Source organism: Stegodyphus dumicola, chromosome 7 (genome assembly GCF_044657685.1).
Source record: "Stegodyphus dumicola isolate Sdum_Otavi_A_Nest chromosome 7, ASM4465768v1".
In the NCBI taxonomy this organism is placed as follows: Eukaryota; Metazoa; Arthropoda; class Arachnida; order Araneae; family Eresidae; genus Stegodyphus; species Stegodyphus dumicola.
This window is the reverse complement of record NC_140774.1, coordinates 34,227,963-34,247,213: the sequence shown is the minus strand read 5'-3', so window position 1 is coordinate 34,247,213 and position 19,251 is coordinate 34,227,963. Positions and strand designations below refer to the sequence as shown.

The 19,251-nt window shown below is 30.9% G+C and overlaps 1 protein-coding gene across 4 annotated transcripts in view; it reads right to left on the bottom strand.

The window, feature by feature from the left end:
• ash2 (Set1/Ash2 histone methyltransferase complex subunit ash2) overlaps positions 1-19,251 on the bottom strand; it is a 129,026-nt gene that overhangs the window by 34,712 nt on the left and 75,063 nt on the right. For all 4 annotated transcript variants that reach the window (XM_085820079.1, XM_085820078.1, XM_035364173.2 and 1 more), the window contains 6 exons: positions 15,497-15,581; positions 6,032-6,116; positions 5,445-5,659; positions 3,411-3,488; positions 3,221-3,310; positions 731-924 (listed from right to left, as the gene is read on the bottom strand). In XM_085820079.1, the coding sequence (XP_085676205.1) occupies positions 731-924; positions 3,221-3,310; positions 3,411-3,488; positions 5,445-5,659; positions 6,032-6,116; positions 15,497-15,581 (747 nt within the window). The remainder of the gene's footprint in view (positions 1-730; positions 925-3,220; positions 3,311-3,410; positions 3,489-5,444; positions 5,660-6,031; positions 6,117-15,496; positions 15,582-19,251) is intronic.

The following is a 19,251-nucleotide window of genomic DNA, read 5'->3' as shown; positions in this document are numbered from 1 at the left end:
AATAACCTGTATTATTAGCAGGCCCACCAGCGGCCGAGCGGTAAAGTCGCTGAACACTAGAGTTCGGTCCGAGGTTCGAATCCCGCGAACGGGTTGGCTGCATGGGCGTTTTCGTGGTTTTCCCCATGTGTAACGTGTATACGAGCCAGTTTTCCTTAGAAAGTCCTCCACGAAGGCATCCCTCCCCTTAGGCAGATAGCCCTCGAGGCTTTGCCATAATCACACACACACACACAGTATTATTAGCATGAAGAATAACCTGTGTTATTAGCATGAAAAGCAATTTAGACTGTATTAGACTGATTTCCAAATCCATCTTTTTCTACATTCCACCCCATTTCATATCATAAGTAACAAGATGTTTTGTACATTAATGGAAAAAGAATTATGCTAGAGAGAGAAATCCATATAGATGAAAGATAAAATATAAACTTAGCATAGATCATTTATAAATTTTTGTAGAAAATAACAGCCTGAAATTAAATGTATATATATTATAAAATACATTATAAAAGTATAATAATGTATATATATTTAATTATTATATCTTATCATATAATAATTATGCTTCCTACATAATTATTATATGATAAGCTTAATTATTATATGATAAGCTTAATTATTATATGATAAGCTTCTCATCTTTTTTAAATGATTCTAATACAGAAGGAGAAAAAGCCCCATTCCTTCAATTTAAGACTAAAATGCATAAAAAAAATATTCAGCTTACTTTATCTTTGTATATTGGAGGCAGTGGTACTAAGTTGTCAGTTTCAGGAAGATGAATAAGAAATCCAAGAGTATCACCTTGTCCATAGCCTTCATCACTATAATGATAACCCCTGCTTTCATGAAACTTTGTGCCTTTACGGGAGCGCCATGAATAGCTGAATTTATCATATCCTAAAGGTCCTTGAAGATTAGCTGTCAATGAAAATATGAAAAATTTAAGTTGCTTTAAAAACAGATTGCAAAAAGATTTTATATTCGTAAATTTATAATTTCCCATTTTCAGATTCCACTGTCTTTTTGAAAATAATTATTTACAAACATAACAATAAACATATAATAAATATTCACATTGCAGAAATATACTTTGGTATGAAATACAACACTTGATTACTTTTGTCCTCCCTCCTATACTGTATAAAAATTAACTACATCAAAATTATTCCAAATACTATATTAAAAAAATCTGATGCATATACTACGACTTCTTTGTGATGAATATTAAATTATATGCATATTTTGCTGCTTTTAGTTTAAACTTATTGAATTGAATTAAATATACTTGCATTTACTACAACAGAATAAATGTTTTTTTTTTTTTAAACTTCGCTATTATTTATCTATCACAGCGATACTCTGGCATTAGGTTCACTTAACAGTGTTACATCTCATTCATTTTACAACGCAGAATGCAAAAAAAGTTATATCTAAAGAATTATCTAATCGTTGCCATATGTTCTATTCAAATACTATCTAAAACAATGTATAAAAGAAATTAAACAAATAAAATATAAACAGTTTTTCACAGACAATTCAGCACTGCTTACCTAATATGCATGCATTACTCGTAAACATTCTCCTTTGTCTGAAACAAACTGGCGACAGTATTTTCTGCTAATATGAAACACTTATTTCTTCGAATTTCATTAGAGATGTATTTCTCATTCAAATAATTCAACTCTCACTTTGCAGCAAGGCAAAAGTAATAAAATCACAAAATATTTTCATTAAAATTTAAAGATATAGAAAAACAACCAAATACAATCAATACAGTTAAAAAATTTTTTTTTTTTTTTAATTTTTAGAATTAAAATTACAGTTTTATGCAAAGCAAGCAATTCGGCCAGCGGGCAAGAAGACAGATTTTTCAGTGTATAAAACTGAAATTGCACTTGTCTAAAAGACACTGAATGCATAGAAACTGATTTAATTTGTTGTGGAAGCTATGCAGAGTTAATATATGCGATAACTTAAATGATAATTCCTGAATGGATTAAGCATAATTTAATTCACAATAATAAAAGAAGATGTTACCCATAAGCTTAGTTTCTCTAGATTGGCAACAAATCCACTATTCTGCTAAGTTTAAAATGAAAACAAATATGGCTGCTATGGTAAAAAAATTACGCTTAAACGTACTTAAAAAAATTATTTTGTTTGTTTTTTAAATTGTAGATAATTCTATAACTATCACATGCAGATTAACTAAAGAACCTTAACCGGAAGATAACAACAACATAATTCAATCATTTTTAGGGCCCACCAGCGGCCGAGCAGTAACGTCGCTGAACACTGGTAGTTCAGTCCGAGGTTCGAATCCCGCCAACGGGCTGGCTGCATGGGCGTTTTTGTGGTTTTCCCCGTGTGTAACGTGTACACGAGTCAGTTTCCCTTAGAAAGTCCTCCATGAAGGCATCCCTACCTTAAGGCAGATAGCCCTCGAGTACTTTGCCATAATTTAATAAACCAAACCAATAATTTTTAAAGCAAAACGTGCACAATTTACAATCATGTAAGACTAAAGAAACTGAGGTGAGTAACAGAATATATATATATACTTTTGGTGCGGCCAATTGCAGCCAAAAAGGGAGATGCATATCTACACGTTATAGCAGTTCCGCATACAAAATTTCAACGTTCTGACGCTATTTATTTTTGAGTTATGCGAGATACATACATACATACAGACAGCACGAAAAAAATCTCATTTGAATCCATTTTAAATCAGTTTTAAAATTCACTTGGGAGGGGGACGAATCCTTTATTCTGTTTTTACGTATAGATGTCACGCAAAAAAATCATTAAACTGCATTCAACAGTGATCAAAAAGGATATTTTTGTTGAAATATGGTATCTGGAATTTTTTGTGATTATAATACTTTCTTTACTTCGCACAAGGAAGTAAAAAATCAGTAAATAAACTTTCTCAAGTTTTAATTTGTTTATAAAGAAATTGCTTAATGAAATGTAACTGAACTCTGAATTGAAATCAATAGCTTCTTTAACTAAAAATAAAATTACATGCTGAATATCTGTATCTGGTTTTCAGATTCTGTCATTTTCATTTCTGTTCTACGTATTCAAATTAGATTATTATACTGCATAATATTTCCATTATATCATGAATTAAACATTACTTATTTTTACAATAAAAGTTAGAAAATTTTTTAAAAGATTGTATTTCTTGATTTAAAACAAGTAATAAAAGTACCTAAAGGTTGGGACCAACCAAGACGTGTAGCAGCTCCATCTGGCATGTCCTCTATAGTGCATTCAAAATACCAAGTGCCTCTATTTACTCCTAAATATTAAAATAATAAAAAAATTTCAAAAATTACAAGTAGTATTAAAGAAAACTTTTAAGACTGCATAATAAAATTAAATAAAGATTTTCTCTTTACCATGTGTGGCTCGAGCCATGCAGTATCCTTTTTCACCAGTAACTGACAACCTATCCTCCGATACCTTAAGTTGAGGAGCTACAAATTTTTATTAGCTTGTATCAAAATAAAAATCAGCAAAACAAAATTTCTTTGATTAAATACTGTATAATGAGAACAGTTATTTATAAACAATTTTGATTAAAAAAGTAAAGATTAAGTCAACACATAAAACAATAAATTCTTACTGATACATTATAAATTTCAAGAATTTTACTTAAAATATGTAGCAATATGCTTAATGTACCTTTTCCTAATTTATAATTGGTTCTAAGTTTTCATTTAACTTATTTTATATTATAAAATATCTGGGTAAATTTATATCTATTTTATTCAAAATCTTAATCATTCTCAAGAAATTCTAATAATTAGATCAACTTTTCGAAGTTCAGCCGGTTCAGACTACAGGTTTTTCAATGAAAACTTTTTTGACAAGATGAAATTTTTCAATAATTAAAAATATTTTTCAATATAGAAATGCTAAAACAAGTATAATTTTTATCATATTGATAAAAATTAAACTTAAATCCCCCCACAAAACAAAAGATTAAAATGCTTTTGTAAATCTCTAAAATGCTTTGCTTTTGTTTATTTTTGTAATTCCCTAAAATTTGCATGAAATTCCTTTAACACAGGATGAAGATTTTTCAATATAGAGATGCCAAAACAAGTATAATTTTAATCATATCAATAAAAATTGAACTTAATAATCATCCCCAAAAATTAAAATGCTTTGCTTTTGTAACTCCCTAAAATTTGTTTGAAATTCCTAATGTTTCACACTCTCCTGGGCTCTGAAGTTTTAAGTACACTTCAAAAATATGGGAGAGAAATTTTACATAATGCTTTTTAAAACTTTGTACATGAAACAAAGTTTACATAAACTGTAAAATTGGAAAACAGATCTGTCCCCACCTTAGCAACATTACCTCATATCTAATTTTGATTTTATATGCAACTGATAAGGAATCATTTTTTACACTTATCCACAAATTAACAATATTACATGAAATTAATAAGGATAGTAATAAACACACAGTATAGCACAGTATCAGTAAACTAGCTATACTAAATGTTGAAGACCAGCAATAACAATGATGCCTGAATTCTGAATAAAAGTTTACACAATTTTCCTTGATGAAAAAAAACTTCAGAAATAACTGAGAGTACTAAAGTAATTTATGGCTGCAGGAGGCATTCTGCCAAATGGTTCCTTGACATACGTAACATTGGTTTTTGATTTAAAAGCTTGTACTGATTTGATTTTCTTAGAATGAATTTTATAGCCTTGTTCGACATAAAGATGTGTGGACTTTTTTGTTCATGGCTGTATGTTACATCAATATGACAGTTTAATTATTTTGTCACTCCTACTAATAGTTGGTACTGTTCTGTTATCAGGACCGGATTCAGAAATGTATATATCACATGCCCGGATGGATGAATGCATGGATGGATGTGTTCATGTTCGCACATATATACGTAAGTATGAATTATATGTGTGCATACATATAATATGCATACAATTCATTTCTGAATCTGGTCATGATAACAGAACAAACAGTACCTAACGGTTTTCATATATTTTGAAAATGTTTTATCTTCCTTTTTTTCCCGCCTAGGAAATAAATTGTTGAAAAGCATGTAAAAAGACAGAGATAATTAAAAAATAACTTTTCACACTCTGTTAAAAAATTAAATAAAATAAAAATAAGCTTTTCTTGAAAATGTGAAGCTTTTACATAAATAAATAAATTAATTAATAATTTAACTTTTCTCTAGCACAGTAATTTTAAGATATGGTCTGTAGGTACCCCAGGATTTGTAAATTAATTGCCAAGGTTTGCAAGTTACTTTAAAAGTAAAAATGCAATTTAATTTACATCAGCTATAATCTGAATAATAATTTCTCCTCTGAATTTAAATATTACTTTTTTCTAAGACTTAAGATTTTAGTTATTATAAATAATTTACCTAAAAATGAAACAGCATTACCTCTGTCATGTAAAGCTATTAAAACATTACTAGGCGTAAGCTTCCTATATAGCCATCCTGGAATAGGTTTGCCAGCCCAATCTTGACTTTCATCAAACTCCTGACGAAATGGAGCATGGGGATCAGGTTCAGCAAGAATATATCTGTAGCCATCTTTATTAAATGGATGTTCTAGAGGGTAACCATTAGGTGGTAGCTTGGGCATAACTAAATCACTTAAGGATAGAAAATTGGGTTACTTTAGCATTTAAATGTAGAAAACAAAAATCAAACTCTTAACAAATAGTAATATATAAAAATAATGCCAAGCAACATAAAAGAATGTAATAACTGCAATTTTAATGTCAAAACACTAGCATAAGATCACAGACAATAACGATAATCATTATTAGAACAACAGTAATTTAAATAAAAAAATTTTAAAACTTTCTTCAAAGTTTTCAGTTCTTAATTCATTAAATATAATGCTTGTTGATATAATACTTCATGTATAAATATAAGAATGTACTTATTCCAAATTTTAGTTACTTTACACAGTAAGATACTATACACTTGCAGATTTAGTTACTTTACACTTGCAAGCTCACCTTTTTACTTTTTTTCCAGTGCCGGACATTTGACTGTCGAAAAATTTCCTTTTACTGCTACGTCCTTTGCTGCCAAAAGCTGATCCTGTTACAATAATAAATTATTAAAAAACTAGGAAAAAAGTCGATTACTTCAAAAATAATACAATTCACTTACATATTACATCCCTCTCAAATTTCATTTGCAATTACAAAGTATACAGTTTCGACAATGTCTACAACATTTAAGTAAAAAGTAAAGTTCAAAAGTAAATGAATTAAAGAAATTTTGTAAATTACACATCATTTAAAAAGTTTTGATTTCAGAACGTGATCAAAGGATTTCAAAAGGAAAGAATGATTTGTAGATCCATTAGAATACGACAATCTTCATGCATATTTACTGTCAGCAATTGGCTACTGAGTTGAGAATACTTCACAAAAAGTGGGTGCACAAAAATTTTGCAATGTGTTTGTGATCAAGTATATTATCAAAAGTGTCTGCTAAAAGTTATGGCATCCATTTCATTTTATGTAGCAATTACAATAACTATGAGAAATTAACCCCTTAACTGCTGCGGAAAACGTACAAGATTCATTTCCCAGTGCCACGATTTTTCACACAGGCCCGTGTAGTTATGCGATGTATTAAGGGGAAAATAAGTGCAAGTTTTACTTTCTAAAAACTGTTTACTTTCACAAAATAAGGAATAAAATAAAAAATGAATGCACAAAATTTAATGTTTTGAGTAAAAGTATAACAAAAAATTGTAAGTATAATAAAAATGATGTATTTATAATAAAAAAATCTGATGTGTTCACCACGACTTCCTCGTACAGAATATTAAATTATAAGCATTTTTTCTTGCATTCCGTTTAAACTTATTGGGATTTAATTAAATCTATTTCGCTGACAGCGCATAAACCACAATAGAATAAATGCATTCTTTAAAATTCACTCTATTTGTTTACCATAGCGACATTCTGGCGCTAGGTTCACTTAACAGTATTATATTTCATTCATATTATAACTCAGAATGCACAAAATTTATATCATTTAAAGAATTATCCAATCGTTGCCACATGTTCTATTCAAATACTATAATAAAGCTAAAACGATGTATAAAAGAAATTAAGCAAACAAAACAAAAAAGAAACAGTTTTTCACAGACGATTGAGTATTTCTCATTCAATTAATTCAGTTCTCACTTCACAACACGGCAAAAATACATAAAAACTCAAAATATCTGTATTAAAAATTACGAAATAAATCTTAAACACTTATTTCCTCAAAAAAATTCCAGAAAGGATTAAGCATGATTTAATTTGCAATAGTAAATGAAGGCATTATCTTTGTTGTTACGAAGCTACGTTCCTCTATATTGGCAACAAATCCACTACTCTGCTGTTTCAAATGTAAACAAGCAATGGCCGCCATCAAAAAAATTATTAGGCTTAGCGGCACTTAAACAACTTTAAAATTGTTGATAATTCTAAAAATAATGCATACAGATTTACTAAAGGCATAAAAACATTAACTAAAAATAATGCATACAGATTTACTAAAGGCATAAAAACATTAACCAGAAGATAGGAACAACATAATTCACAATTTACAAACATATAAGAGTAAAGAAACTGAGATCACTGAGCCGGGTAACAGAGTAGATATATATATAAATATATTTATATACGTTTGATGCAGCCGATTGCAACCAAAATACGAGGTGCACATCTACATGTTATAGTAGCCCTATATACAAAATTTCAACGTTCTGAGGCTACTCGTTTTTTAGTTATGAGAGATACATACGTACGTTCGTACAGACGCCACGAAAAATTCTCTCAGAGGTCATTTTAAAGCAGTTTTATAATTCTTTTGGAGGAAAAGAGTCTTTTATTCAGTACTTACATACAGATATTATGCAAAAACATTGTTAAATTGCATTCAAAAGCGGTCAAAATGGATATTTTCGTTGAAATATGCTGCCTGAAACTTTTCGAGATTACAATACTTCCCTTTTACTTCATACAAGGAAGTAAAAAGATCCCTAAAATGGAGTTTCGATCATTTCATTTTTAGACCAGTAAAGTGTAATATCAGGTTTCAGTGTTATACCTTGTGAAATCAGTATGCCTAAAAAAATACATATTTTTTCTGCACTGGTTGAATGCCACGATTTTGTTCTTGATTTTTCGTTTGCAAGATGTTGGTTCATATACTCATCTACAAAATGGTTAGTTTCAGTAACAATATGAAGCATGAGCAGTTCATCAAAAAATAATTCAAAAAAGATAAATGGGTTTGAAACATTCATTATATCTTTCTTTATTCCTGGAACCTACTACAAAAAGTAAATGAAAACAGAGGACACAGAATAAAAAAAAATATGTTTTACTCAAACAACACCAGTCAATACCGTGCAGTCATTACTTTCATCACTTGAGACACACCCCTCTCTCCAATTTCTCCCCACACTTCTCTGAAATAGTATCCTCCTTCGCATACTTTGTCAAGGTCTTTGTGGTGTTGTATTTCAAAGCTTTGCAAATAATTTTACAGGTAGCAGCGCAAAGCAAATGCTAGTAGTTTGGAAGGGCGTATATATACGCCCGTGGCAGTTAATGCATCGGCTGAGCAAGGCTATATATACACCCGCGGTAGTTAAGGGGTTAAAATTCTGTCAGTGATAATGCTTTTCAAACAAGTGAAAGAAGTTCTGCGCTTCTGTAGAGGCAAACCCTCACATTTTTCACTCTGAATTCCATTTCGACAATGACAACACACATTGGCCAGTTTTGAAGTTTTCGATCTAGTGTTACTCTTGCACATGTGAATGAAGGCTTAAGACATGTTTGGTAACTTTTCTTACATACATGCCTGATCGGCACTACCATTTCACTAACAAGTCGTCCTTGTGCTTCTTCATATAATTTATTATTTTTCATACCTGTGAAAATGTTTAATATTCGTTATTAAGATTTTCTGTGTTGAATACGCTGCTAGGAGGAAGAAGCATTCCTGATTACAGTTTTCAATTCAGTGGGAAATTCTTTATGCCATAGTCCTGAGATCGATCAAGCAATACATTTTGTTAACATAAATGCACATTTTTCATTCCTTTCATCTCAAATACTATAATATTCTGCAAGCATGAAGTCGAAATTTAATTAGTGACTTTTGCAATTTTACAAAATTTACTTCCTTTAAGGTGCTGCTCTACGATGAGGAACTCGCGAATGTTAATTTGTGGCTGGTGTTATGTAGGTTTTTTGTGATTAAATATTTATCAATACAGTTTTAAGATTCTGAATAAATATGTGTTTCACATGTGATGATATTATGAATTCTTTTTGGTACTATACATGGGTAATATTTATCTTTTATGTAATTTTAGATTATTAAGGCACACCAAAATCAGAATTTTAACATTCTGCTTTATTTAGGCTATTGCAGCAGCAATGCATAAAAATAATTCAAATATCTATCCATAAATATTTCACTAGCAGTTTTGCTACTGAGACTCTCAAATTTAAAACATTTTTTACAATCTTTCTTAATAATCTCTTCCTTTTAGCTTACTACTGGCTTAAATTTTACAACAGCTTCACTTTACAAGTTAATGTTAAATAGCTAAGACTGCAACTACTTCTTTAGACATCTACATGTGTTCAACATTCAAATGAATTCATATATGTACAAACATAAATCATTAACTAATTTATTCGAAATATATATATATATATATATATTTTACATGCACACACATATGAAAAAGAAATTTTGTAATCAATCTATTTAAAATGCCCATAGCTTTTTATCCTTTAAAATTAAAAAAAAAAAAAAAAGATTAAAATAAAAGTTATTACAAAATGTGATTAAGGCATATTATGATTACAATAACCTAGCAAATGATATATTTTCTTATATTTGATAAGCAATGGCTTTTCATGATACATAAAGATACACATAAAATGTTCCAAAACATATTTTTAAATCTTCTTTCATTAACAAAAATAATTTACAAAATCTACCTTTAACTAATATTCTAATAATTGAAATTATAAAAAATTTCCCAATGTAAACATTTTGCTCAGTGGCAGATGAGCTTCATTTGAAGGATATAATCATATCAATCTCTCAACCTAGCATTACAACTAAAACAATACGCTGTTTAAATGGGAAAAATTACTTTTGAACAATTTTCATTTCCTGTTTCTAACATGCACATCTGCTGAAACTCATACATATAAAATAGATGAGATGAGTTTCCAGAAAATCTAACAGTATAAGTGAATGCAAACACTAAAAAATTACATGAAAAAATATGATGTGTACACCACACGACTCCCTTGAATGGAATATTAAATTATATGCACCTGCATTTAACTTAAACTTATTTCCTCCTTAAATCTTCCTCATTCCTTCCTTAATCAAATTTCATTAGAGATATATTTCTCATGCAATTAATTATGTTCTCAGTTTGTGGCAAGGCAAAAATACATAAAATTTCAAAATACCTTCATTAAAAATACTAAATACAGTTAAAACAATAAAAAAATACAATTAAAATTAGAGTTTCTATGCAAAAACAAGCAATTCGGCCAGCGAGCAACAAGGTAGATTTTTCGGTGCACAAAAAATGAAAGTTAAATTTTGGTCCAGATTAATAAAAATGAAAGTTTAATTTGGCAAAACGACACTGAAGGTGCAGAAACTAAATTCATTATTCTGCTAAGTTTCAAATGTAAACAAAAATTAGGCTTAGCCGCACTTAAACAACTTTTCAAATCAAAATCGTAAAAACAACCTTGTATTTAGCGTAGGTATAATGAAACACTCAATCGATTTCGAGGGCAGCTAAAGGTCCCTCCTCATCAGGAGAAAGAAATACCTAGAAAGAAGAAAATAAAGGAGAAGGAGTCACAGAAACACGTGGTCCTTATCAGCACTGCACGTGGTTATAACTAGATTTTTAATCAGAGCTGCACTGGCTGCCTACTTTTACTGAGTCAGGCTATCTGATCGAGCATGAAAAATTAGCGCAGTTAAAATAGGGAGCGAGGGGCAAATGCACCTTACGCTCAAAATCTGAACTTCAAATAATGGAAAGCAACCACTGAACGGATTTTTATACCCTCTGGTAGTACCAAACGCGAGGAGGTAACGCCATCTATCGGCATAAATAACTGAATTAAGATAGTAGAATTTTAAAGGCATTAGGAAGGACTGGATTGGACTTCAAATCATTAACTAAACCTGCTAAATCTTTGTGAATGTGAAAAGCCTCAAGAAAATGCAATTCACCTATGGAAGAAGCCTAATTTTTGCAGATCCAAAATCAAAATTATGGTTAAAAGTCCAACTATGATATGCTATTGAAGCCTTTAAAATTCTACTATCTTAATTCAGTTATTTATGCCGATAGATGGCGTTACCTCCTCGCGTTTGGTACTACCAGAGGGTATAAAAGTCCGTTCAGTGGTTGCTTTCCATTATTTGAAGTTCAGATTTTGAGCGTAAGGTGCATTTGCCCCTCGCTCCCTATTTTAACTTCACTAATTTTTCATGCTCGATCAGATAGCCTGGCTCAGTAAAAGTAGGCGGCCAGTGCAACTCTGATTAACCCCTTAACGCATCTGCCTGTGTTTCCGGCAAATTTGCACATGCCCGTGTCTCACACGGGCGCCCTTGTATCTCGCGTTATTTTATTTCTAATGCTTGTCTGAGATCCGTTCCAGTAAAAATAAATAGGCTAGATTATAATTAAACTTATTTGACATAGATGGCACCACTATTCAGCATTTTTCTTGTGTAAACCACGTGGCGCATTTTGATGATTAGCTATAAGTTTGCTAGGAATTCTTTGCTATAAAGTAGTCGTTTGGTGTGGAAAAGGTAATATATCCATTTTTATTACGTAAATATAATAAAAGTAAGCAGTTAACTGCAAATTATATTACTAAGTGTTTTTGTAATTTAAAAAAAGTTATCTGATAATGAGCGACTCTGACGATGACAATTTTGAATATGCCAATTTATCAGACAGTTTTAGCGATGAGAGTGATGATTTCTTGAGTGATGGAAGTGAATCGGAAGATAATGACAACGAGATTTTGGATATAGCGAGGAATTGGTATCAAATTAGTATAAATCAACCAAACGTTGCACCACCGAGATTTCGATTTGAAGCTAACCCTGGCATGATTATGCAAGAAAAAAAATAGGTGATTTTTTGACCAAAAATTAGAAATTAATGTGTGCCTTAAGGGGTTAAAAATCTAGTTATAACCACGTGCAGTGCTGATAAGGACCACGTATTTCTGTGACTCCTTCTCCTTTATTTTCTTCTTTCTAGGTATTTCTTTCTCCTGATGAGGAGGGACCTTTAGCTGCCCTCGAAATCGATTAAGTGTTTCATTATACCTACGCTAAATACAAGGTTGTTTTTACGATTTTGATTGTCACATTAGCGTGTTTCTCTTCTAGTCTAACTTTTCAAATGTTGATAATTCTACAACTATTACATGCAGATTAACTAAAGGCATAAAAACCTTAACTAGAAGATATGAACAACATAATCAATTTTAAAGTAAAAAATGCACAATTTACCATCATACAAGAGTAAAAAAAATGAGGGTAAAAGTTTACAATTGGGTGCCTTTGTTTATTGGCGATTCTTTTTTGACGCCAAGATCAGCACCAGGTAGGCACAATTTCAAGATGGCCGCTACACAAAACCAAAATAAGAAGTTAAAGAATTGCACAAGATCTGTGTCTATGTACACATCGATCTGGTTTACTTAAAAAAACATCCTAGAATTGCACAAACTAGGCATTGCGCACTGCCTTAAATATGTCCATGTACACATCAATCTATTTTCATTTAAATAAAATCGGGAAGCTAAAACAAAGTTATAACTATCGTGGTAACCAGAAGTGAGGTTTCATCGCCAAAATTTTAAAACAATTGTTGCCAGTCGAAGGTGCACCCAATTCTACACTAGAGCCAAAATGAGTTTACAGAGCTGAGTAACAAAGTGGGTCTATATTTATATACTTTTGGTGTGGCCAGTTGCAACCAAAAAGGGAGGTGCACAACTATATATTATAGCAGTCCTATATAAAAAATTTCAACTTTCTGAGGTTACATGTTTTTGAGTTACACGAGATACATGCATATGTACATACAGACACCACGAAAAATTCTCTTCAGAATTAATTTTAAAGCAGTTTTACAATTTTTTTGGAGGAAACGAGTCTTTTATTCTGTTCTTACGTACAGATATCACGCAAAAACATCGTTAAATTGCATCCGATATCGGTCAAAATGGATATTTTCGTTGAAATATGCTGCCTTTTCGTGATTACAATACTTCCTTTTTACTTCGTAGAAGGAAGTAAAAAGAAAAATGGAAATAATTCATAGCATCAAATTAATCACAGCATTGCAAAATTAATTTACCAAGATATATCAAATATTTAGTTTAACTTAAAGTACTGAACTACAGTGCAGCGGAGTTTATTCATCTTTTACATTTGTATGTTGTTTTATCTTGGTCTCAGTTACACTCTATTTATTTTAATAGCAAACTATTTCTTTTATGCATCACATAACTCGGGTTATATATCACTTTTTGCTCGATTTACTGAATTGGTTTTACATTTCACAGTCCCACCATTCAAGTATTTTCCTCAGAAATTAGGAAAGGAGAAGGAAACAAAGGCATGAGACATCACAGTCTGCCACAGGAGTTGAAAACCACTTCATGAATAGAGGAAATATGGCTGGACTAGAATATAGATAATGTTTTTTTCTTCTGAACAGGATGCTGTGTTAAGTAAACTACTTGGAGTAGAATTAACTGATACAAAATACCATGAAAGCGAAAGGCACTCTCACTGAAAGATAAAATTCAAATCTTAAAAAAATTATGAGAATACTGATTTGACAAAAATTGTGTATTCTTGTAACAATACTAAAAACAGTTGTCTATGATAAGAAAAAAAGTTAAACAAAAAGCAGATATTTTTAAACAATGTGCTTCAAAGAAATTACATGCTCAAGATGGAAAGTTTGCTGAGTTTAAAGACATTCTGCTAAAATATTTCATTCAATGTCATGCTTCCAATGAACTTCCCCATGTTAATCGAGAAGTCAAAAGAAATAGCACATTGATTGCATGTAAAGGAAGCCTGCTTTTAAACTGGAGGGATGCATAAATTTAAACTGTGGTATGGAAATCTCATGTCATATAAAAAAATGGAGGATTAAAAAGCATTCCTGTCGAGTTGACTGAAGAGTTCAAGAATTTATCCACCAAAATTGATGGATATGGATTAAAAGTTATTTTTAATGTTCAAGAAACTGCTATTTTCTTGTCTTTAAACTTATGCCTGCAAGAACTCCCTAGCGGTGAAAGGCGACCAGTATCATGGAGTTAAGTACAGTAGAGAATGCCTTACTGTTTAATTTGCGCAAATACTGACGGTATGGGGGAAAAAAATGATTCCTTTATTTATAGGAAAGTTACAAAAACCAAGGTGCTTCAAATATACTAAAATTCTGTGAGTTGCAGTAAGTGGAACGCATCTGACAGGTCTACGAGCATATAGACCAATCTGCCCTAAGCGTCTGTACACTGTCTGCCTTGAAATTGTCGTACTAGTGGCTGAAGAGACAGGTCTGAGGCTGTGCTCCGCTTGTTTCTTTTGGCAGTAACTGCCAAATTCGTAAAAAATCTCATTCGGCGTTGTAACTCTGAGGCGACCTGTGCTGTAACGTCTACTTACATTACCATCATCTTGGAATCGTTGCCAAAGCCTGGAAATGACACTCTGGGCAATTCCAAATTTGTCTGATACTTCCAGTTGGGTATGCCCACATTCCAGACGGCCAATAATTCTACCGTGTAAAAAATCATCCAAATGCGTCCCTTTGTGTCATAACTATTCGGTTATTGCACTGAAATGCTTATATACCCCCTGCGAACAATTTTACTTCTTTGCCTGTATTCCTTATATATCACTCTCTTACACTCTTGTCATTGTGACGTACCATCGGTGTCATCTGGTTACTTCCTGAAATTTGCATATGATTCTTGAAGATGTGTGTAGTGATTTTACAGGTGATACATTTATTTTAGAGTTCGATTTCCACATGACTCCGAATTATCCTTAATTTATGGACATGAGTGTAGTTTAAAATATAGCTACTGATTATATTGCATGATATTGTACGAATATCTGGAAAAATCCAGCATTTTGTTATATTTCTTGTGATAAGAATAGATTTTATCAACTTTTTATTGGAATTGTGAATTCAATCTATTACGAACCCGTACGCCTGCAACAATATGTTTCACATCATAAGGTAAAATTTTATTTATATGTCTTCCTTTAATATGTCATTTATGAATGGTCTCTTGAAAGATAAACTGTGCTCCACTGTATGATAATTAAAAAGCATGTTAATAAATACATACCACCCTGAGAAGAGGATGAATCTATATTCAATTTTTGAGGACCTCTGTTCATATTTTCATATGATGGGCCAATTTTTGTTAAATCCTAAAATTAATTTCTAAGAATTACATTCAGGACTTTAAAAACAAATAATGCATAATTATTTAACATAATAAAAACATATTTTAAATAAAATTAATCAAAAAAGAAAGCAACAGGAATTTATACATTTAAAAAAAATACTGTTATAAAAAACACTTTCATGTTGCTGGCCAGAACAGGGTGCACCTTTTCCATCTTATGTTTATTGTTTAGTTCTTTGCGGAATTTTTTGGATAAAAAAAAGGGGGGAATAAATATTCTTCTGTAAGCAAACAAATTGCAAATTGCTGTACACAAAATTTTTCATGTAGTGAAATCAGTAAATTTCATGTAATGTATTCCAAAAGCATATGTAAATCAAGTGCAAGTATCAAAATGTATGAATAATAAATGTATAATACAGTACAAAGTCCGTAATCTGGACTCGTCGGGACTTCGATTTTGGATTAGGGTTTTTTCCAGATTATAGATCATCAATTTAAATCTCGTAAGATGGCATGCAGAAATAATACAATTAAAAATATGAAACTGTAATTTATGAAATAGAGAGCAGTCATGATCTAAAAGGTATCAAAATTTACAAAAAAAAAAAAAAAAAAAAAAAAAAAAAAACTTAATATTTATTTGTTTACTTTAGCAAACATTTCTATCAATGTAAGTTGTTTAAGTTGCTTCGTTTTTTGTGCTAATACTTTCTCTTTAATTCTATAAACAGACATAATTTCTTGATCAGTTACAAAGTTTTACTGTTCAAGTCCTGTAATTGCTGTGTCGAGAATACCAACACAGCAATTGTAGATTAGTTCGCAGCAATAATTAATCAATTATTTGTAATTCAATTTTAATTAAAAATTTAATTGACTTTAAATTTGCTTTTTCGAATAGAGAATGTTTAAGACACAATAACACACCAAAGAAATACTAATTCAGAAGTCAAACAACAAAAATCAGCGTTATATTTTAAAATTTCCACAGTAGTCCTGTGAAAATTTGAAAATATAACACTGATTTTTGTTGTTTGACTTTTGAATTAGAGAATGTTTGTTAAATTCAAATTTTATTCCTTGCAGCAATGGTGCAAAGGAATTATTTAAATTTAATTTAACTTTACTATATTCTTTTGAAACAATGCATTATGTAATTTATATATAATAGTTTAGATATTGAAATTAGAAGTCATGCTTTCCTTAAGGTAACTTCGAATTCTTACAGCTATTTGTTATGCCTACTATTAATGAGAATACTTCCTACTGAATTACTTCTAGAGTTTAATCGATCATTAGCCCCTGGCACAGAAACACAGTGACTAACATTTTCGAATTTCTGAACAATAAAGTTTAGAGCAGACAGCATAATTTTTTCGAAATATCACCAAATTTCTGATTTTAAAACCAGAAACAAACAACATAAATGTCAGTCAAGAGATCTTAGTAAAAGCGAAAAATATCACACTGCCTTCACTAATAAACATTTTGTTCCAGCAGTTATTCTGTTGAATACAAATATATCGAGAAGAAATTGCATATTTTGCGGCAAGGTGGAAAATTAATCCCTGAAACATTACACTTCAGACTACACAATTCCAATTGAGGAGGAAAAGAAATTAAAAACAGCTAGCAGATGTTTTTGCAAGTCTCATATGTCAGCCTGTTACAGCTCAGACTGTAACATAGTGATTTATGTCCATTAAGGCATAATACTATTTTGCACTAAAATAAATTTGAAAATAAAAATGAGTTTCAAATCAGACACACTAATGGTGTCAGTTTCGGAAAGAGATAACGAAAATAAAGTTTCTTTACAAACTGCATAAACAACAGCTTTAAGTCAGAATAGAAGAAAAAATGCAAGAATTATTTTCGATTCTAGTTCTCATAAATCTTTTACCCTAAAAGATTTATCAAAATAACTGAAATTAAATGTTATAGGGGAAGAAGAACTTCAGATTTACACCATCGGCTTTACTGGGCCTACAGTTAGAAGGCTAAAAAAGATTTTAAAGTTATTTTTATAGATGAATCTAAAAAATAACTGAAGCACTTGAAACTATTAGCCAAGCTGTTACTGGTGTGCCAGGAATGGAAATAATTACTATAAAGAAGATTTGATAAGACTTGCTGATACTGCAAACATAGGAGGTCACAGTTCTCAAAATATCAGTATTAATTGATAATGATTTTTATTGGAAAATAATCACTGGGAAGGTTAAAAAATTATCAAAGTGTCTTGTTGCCTCCAAAGTGGAACTGAAGCTTTAAATAATGTCTTTACATTTCATTCCGCAATTATGTTAATGAATAGAGTTGAGAATATTTCACATGCACAGAATTTTTAAACTAGTGCAGCTCTAAAAAGGTTATGAGATTTAGATGCAACTAGAATAGCTGACTCTGAAATAAATGAAAATGACAAGTTATGTTGCGATTTGAAGAAATGATTGAAAACAATCCTAATTAAGTTTCATTACTTGGAAGGACAATGTCATCAAAATAGACAGTAATTATAATATCACCTTACACAGACTGAGCAGTTTAGTTAGAAGATTTAAGAAAAATCTTGAAATTTCTGACAGGTATTCAAGAGTAATGGATGATTATCTAAATAAAGCAACAGATGAAAAGGCTTTGAAGAATTCTATCGGAAATATCTATTTTTTACCACACCATAGTATAACGAAAGAAGATCACGATTCAATGAAGTTAAGGATTGTGCATCATAGGCCAATTAATTGTCGCTTCATAACTTACCTAATTGGTACACTTAATTAATTGGCCATTCGTTATAGACTCATCACAAACTACCTTTAAATTATTGCTTGCACTCATGGCCAAATTCAAATCCTGAATGATTACATTTGTTAATTAATTTTTATTAAAATAGAATAGTATGCATGTGTTAAAGCTACATTTTACAATTTCTGTTGAAGCCTGAGAGCAGAAATGCTGCGAGATTCTTTTGATTTGCAAAAGGAAAAGGAGCAACCGATGATTCTAAGAACAATGCGTTGAAGCAATCTGCAATCCCTTTTTATTAACAGCAACTATACAGCACCATCCAAAAGAGTTGAAAATTACAATACTTTAAGATTTATCAGCTTCTTGAAGAAAGAAATTATGTAGATGATTTGATTAACAGTACAAATGACGAAGAAGAAGCTGCAAAAATTTATGAAGATGTAAAAAAAGATTAGAATTCTCATTAGTTTTAATATTAGAAAGTGGAGGAGCAGTAACTGCCGATTACACGCAGCTGAAAATATGATATTTAATAAAGATGGAACAAATAGTACTGTTTTAGGATATACCTTTGAATTAAGTAGCAGATGGACTGAAATTTCACATCTGAGATGAAATGGTCAAAGATGTAAGTGAGGAAATAACAAAATGGAAGATTTTTCAAGTTGTGGGCCAAATATAGGATATCAGTTTTGAGTCTCTCTTTCTTGTTGTAGCTAGAATGATGATGCAAGAATGTTGGCATAGCGGATATTAATGAGATGCACCACTTGACTAAGGATTTCAAAAATCATTTATAGACTAGTAAAATAAGATTACTATATCAAAAAATTTGAAATTTGAAGACATTTCAATAATTATCAAATATTCAACTGCATTATTTAACAGATAGCAGCCAAAAGGAATATGGCCCTGTTGTATGCTTGAGATGAAATGAG